The 4,829-nt window shown below is 36.0% G+C and overlaps 1 protein-coding gene across 1 annotated transcript; it reads left to right on the forward strand.

Annotated features, from left to right (window-relative positions):
- Positions 1–2,409: 2,409 nt before the first annotated feature.
- Positions 2,410–4,285, forward strand: LOC108950684. The gene is made up of 2 exons (XM_018816730.2): positions 2,410–2,554; positions 2,588–4,285. The coding sequence occupies exons 1-2, from the start codon at positions 2,440–2,442 to the stop codon at positions 3,535–3,537; spliced, it is 1,065 nt and encodes a 354-aa protein (XP_018672275.1). The 5' UTR covers positions 2,410–2,439; the 3' UTR covers positions 3,538–4,285.
- The last annotated feature ends 544 nt before the right edge of the window (positions 4,286–4,829 follow it).

The raw sequence follows: 4,829 nt of genomic DNA on the forward strand, positions 1-4,829 counted from the left end.
TCAAAGTTACGACAATAATGTAAGGTTATTATTTTTCATGGAATTATTTTAAAAAGTCTTTTAGGTTATTTTATTTTTCATTGAATTATTTTAAAGATTCAGCCACGCAAATCGCACCAAAGAGAAGAGAAAAATGATACTGGGCACCTCACAATAATACGTTCTCGAGATTTCCAAGTCCCAGAAGTAACACAGATGGAAAACGGCGATACATTTTTATTCACACGATAGCAGTCGAACTAATTCACTCCGAATGTCCTAGTCGACAAGCAAGCAAGATGATAATGTATTAAAAAAGTATTTACGCTACACGGCATCACAATTCAAGGCTGTTTATTCCACATGCGACTTATTATCCGAATATCACTAGTTTTTTTTCACAAGTGGGCGCTCATTTTTTTAACATTATTTTCTGGGGACTTTGAAAAAACCTCGTTTTTGTGACATATAAAACGTCAAGCATCGTATTTGTGACATATAAAACGTGTTAGTTCAATATTTTATAAGAAATCGTTTACTAACAGTAAGTTTTACAGTTTACACACATAAAACTTAAACCCCCAACTCGTGCTAATCACACTTAAAAAAACGTATTGCACTGTGCGGGACTCGAACCCGGTAAGAACGAAACCGACGACACTAAAAAGAACGAAAGAGCGTATAGAACCTACTTAATTTGGGAATACTATAGTGTTTTATGTATTTTCAGTATTTAAGTAATTTGTTTTCTACACTTATTACCAATTTAAAGTGTTTCTTTATGTATTTTTTCAAATTTTTTAACTTAATAAGAGAATGATATTCGGATAATAAGTCGCAACTGTTTAATTTACTTATGTCAAAGAGTTTTTTGAAAAGTCTAGCATACAAAGTTGCAACAGTTATTGTCAATCGAACTCGAAAATCTTAAAAGTCAAAAAACGTGATGAAGCCCTTGTGGGCGATAAGATGCGGCGCGGGTGTTTCTTGGTTCGACCTTCGTTTACTAACAGTAAAGTTTTACAGTTTACACACATAAAACTTTAACTCCTAACTCGTGACCAAGGTGATCCTAGAATACAGATATTCTAGCGGCCATTTTCGATACCTTCTACTGGTGCCACCAACCTAAAATTTGGACACTGTACTAACTAGACCCCAGCGGTACCGATTCTTAAATAAAACATAAAAAAACTCGAAAAAACATTAATTATGAATATTAATATTCGTCATAAAAACATATTTATAGAATTTTCTCCCGATCCAGCTTCGAATATGTTATAGCGCGACGTAATAGCTACAAAATGAAACATTATTTTCTTTAAAAAAGTGCGGGGATAGATATAAAAAAGTATGATCATAACTCGAATCATATAAATATTATATTTTCGATTTTTTTGCGGAAATATAACCACTCACGCATATTTTCTTTAAAAAAGTGCGGGGATAGATGTTAAATATAAAAAAGTATGATCATAACTCGAATCATATAAATATTATATTTTCGATTTTTTTGCGGAAATATAACCACTCACGCATACATCTATGTAGGTCACAAGCATGTTATCCCCATCAAAAAAGAAATTAATTTCAACTTTTTTTAAAACTAAATATGAATATTCGTCATAAAAACATATTTATAGAATTTTCTCCCGATCCAGCTTCGAATATGTTATTGCGCTACGTAATGCCTAAAAAATGAAACATCATTTTCTTCAAAAAAGTGCGGGGAAGGGTTCAGAATACAAACAAGTATGGTCATAACTTGAATCATATAAATATTAATTATTCGATTTTTTTCGCGAAAATATAACTTACGCATACATCCATGTAGGTCACTAGCATGTTATCCCCATCGAAAAAATAATTAATATAATTTTTTTATAACTGAATATTAATATTCGTCATAAAAAATATATTTATAGATCCAGCTTCGAATATGTTATTGCGCTACGTAATACCTAAAAAATGAAACATTATTTTCTTCAAAAAAGTGCGGGGATGGATGTTAAATATTGCGGAGAGTATTAATTACTCGAATTTCGTGTTTTTATATTTTATTTGCACGAACGCAAAAACAGTACATAATCCACATAAATGTTTTTATAACAAAATTATAACAGTAAATATTTACAGTTGTGTGTCTAATATGCTTAGAATTTTTAAAGTGTATGTACAACGACACGGTTCATTTTTTTACAGCATTGTTCATCAATTAAGATCTTTTAAAATGACTATTAATATATGTCATAAAAACATATTTATTGAATCTTGCACCAGACAAACTTTGAAATGTAATAGTGCTCCTGAATAACTAAACAATGAAACATTAATTTGGATGATGTAATTAACGCCTTAAAATCGATAGGAAAGTTTGACTCGTCATGTGCATCATCTTGGCAGGCACTTCTTTCGACATTGTGAAATAGGAAACTGTCGAAAAGTGATTTAAAAAGCGGGATGCTTAAGCTTAAGTACTTTTGCAAAACACATAATGCCGAGTTGCGTTCTTTTCTTCAACAGGACAACATCCACGATGTGGTGACGGGTAGTAGTACTACGTCCGACCAACAAGATGAATACGATGCAGCTCCGTCGCCAGTGCAAGATGAATACGATGCAGCTCCGTCGCCAATATCAGATGTTTCATCTCTAAAATCACAGGTATTGTCGGACCAGGTAACGATTAGTGGAGACGAGGACGAAGCTCGTATGGAATCAGGTGACTTCTGGTCTTGTGGTAATTTAGTTAATACTGCTGTTTTTACCTTATCTTCAGTTGAATGGGAGAATGTCCGAAGTTCAGTAAGTAATTTTCGTATTCGGTATTCTGACTGGACTGATTTATTTAGACGCGGTTTGGCGGAGAGAAACCCTTTTTGTGTCTTTACTTTTAAAAATCAGCACTGGAACAAAACGTGCGCGGTGAAAGGTGTGTTTCACTGCACAGGGATGTGCAAATTTACAGACTGCGGGCGAAAATTTAACATTAATTTGTATGATGAGGCCGCCAAAGAATTTCATGTAACTTATGAGGGTACGGTTAAACATGACACAAACGAACTTCATGGTACTAGGTTAAAGGGGGATCGTCGAAAGAATATGCAAGAAAAACTGGTTAATGTAAATCCGAGAACTGTTTACATCGATAACATTAAAGGTTTATCCCGGGACGTGTATGATTCGGGAAACCGTACCGACGCCCCAGGAAAATGTGTGCTTAAAAGAGCTCGATACCAAGCTAGAAAAATAGACGTCCCGTGTGACAATGAGAACACTGCGTTGGAAGTTTTAAAAGACCAACAGAAAAATGACAGGGAACATGATCGCACTCTGCAATATATTTCCACCACACCGCCGGCAATAACGTTATGGTCTGATGAAACGCTTAAAATATTCCACCAAAGAAGTCAAGTGGACATCGTGTACATTGATGCCACTGGGAGTGTAATAACATCATCAAAGGGTCAACGGCCTTACTACATATACGAAATTGTAGTTCGGCACCCGGTAAAGGGGAAGGCACCAATCGCGATAGCTTCTTACGTTGCGGATTAGCATAACATTGCTTCAATTTCTAACTTCGTACAATTATTTCGCAGTGCTGAAAATACTTTAATCGGTAAAACTGCGGTAAAACTTATGATTTGCGACGGAAGTATTGCATTAATCCGATCCGTGCTACGCTGTTTTATGGACGACTCAATCGAGTTTTATATTACCAGGTGTTTTACATCAGTAACGGGAAAAGCGACAACTGATACTTTTGCGAAACCATTTCTTCATTTGTGTGGTTCGCACACGATGAAAAATATGAAAAAGCTAAGTGGGTGGTGAAACGTCGTCGCCAAGAAATTATGTATATAATGGGACGTGCGCGGAACACATGACTGATATAGAAGATATCTTATATCACATGGCAATTCTGTTTACTACGAAAAATGAGGCAATATCAAACCAAAGTTGGGAGTTTTTAAGTTCCAAAATCGATCGGGTTTCGGAACTTGGTGTATCAAAATTAAGCACGGCCGATTTAAATAACGATTCTGATTTAGAAGACGACAGTTGCATTTTAACGGGCCACTCTCTTTTGTTTGCAAATCATTTTAAATCTGTTATAACCACAGCACAGAAAAAAGCCGATTCGACTTTTGCAAAGGGGGTTAATTCTTTTTATTGTCCGGAGTTAATGACAAAGTTTATTTCAAACTGGCTTCCCAAAATCCCCTTGTGGACAGGTTTGTTACTTGGTGACTTAAGCAGGCATGGTATTTCTAAACCTTACGAAACTTACAAAAACTTTTTTGAAACTTACAAAAACTTTTTTAACAAAACTTCTTTCTTAGTAGAGCAGAATTTAACAAGAGATAACCGCACGCAAGGGGTTATGGAAAAAAGTCAACAGGAATTAAAACGAACTCGATGCAACGGGAGGAGATTCAAGGGGCTCCATGAATTTGCGAAGGTTTATCACGACGCACACGATGGCCTAATCCGGGAGTATAAGGATGCAGCGAAATCCGTACCAAGACGAAGAAATATTTCACAGCCCATTAAACAGGAGCAGGAACAATGGGCAAAACGTACAAAACGGGTAAATTCGGCCGATAAAACGGTCGGTAAGTATATGCAACCACCAGCCAAAAGCACTACGTGGACGACGGTAAAAAAAACTTGCACAGTGGCGGATAGTGAGGCCAACCACCATGATTGCCTAAGTAATCTAAACATTTTAAGTTTGGCTCGTCGGTGCTGTGCTACCAAAGAACTTGCGTGCTATACTGTACAACCTAATGATGTAGACTTGATTACCAAACGCAGAACGTGGTCAACAGATGTCCACATAGATT

The sequence above is a fragment of the Ciona intestinalis genome, unplaced genomic scaffold (genome assembly GCF_000224145.3).
Source record: "Ciona intestinalis unplaced genomic scaffold, KH HT000605.1, whole genome shotgun sequence".
Lineage (NCBI taxonomy): Eukaryota > Metazoa > Chordata > Ascidiacea > Phlebobranchia > Cionidae > Ciona > Ciona intestinalis.

What these genes read in the sequence shown, in the direction of transcription:
- LOC108950684 (XM_018816730.2), top strand. Translation starts at nt 2,440, where the DNA reads ATGCTTAAGCTTAAGTACTTTTGCAAAACACATAATGCCGAGTTGCGT. An exon ending in TACTACGTCCGACCAACAAG is followed by an intron (nt 2,555 to 2,587) that starts ATGAATACGATG and finishes CGCCAGTGCAAG; the next exon opens with ATGAATACGATGCAGCTCCG.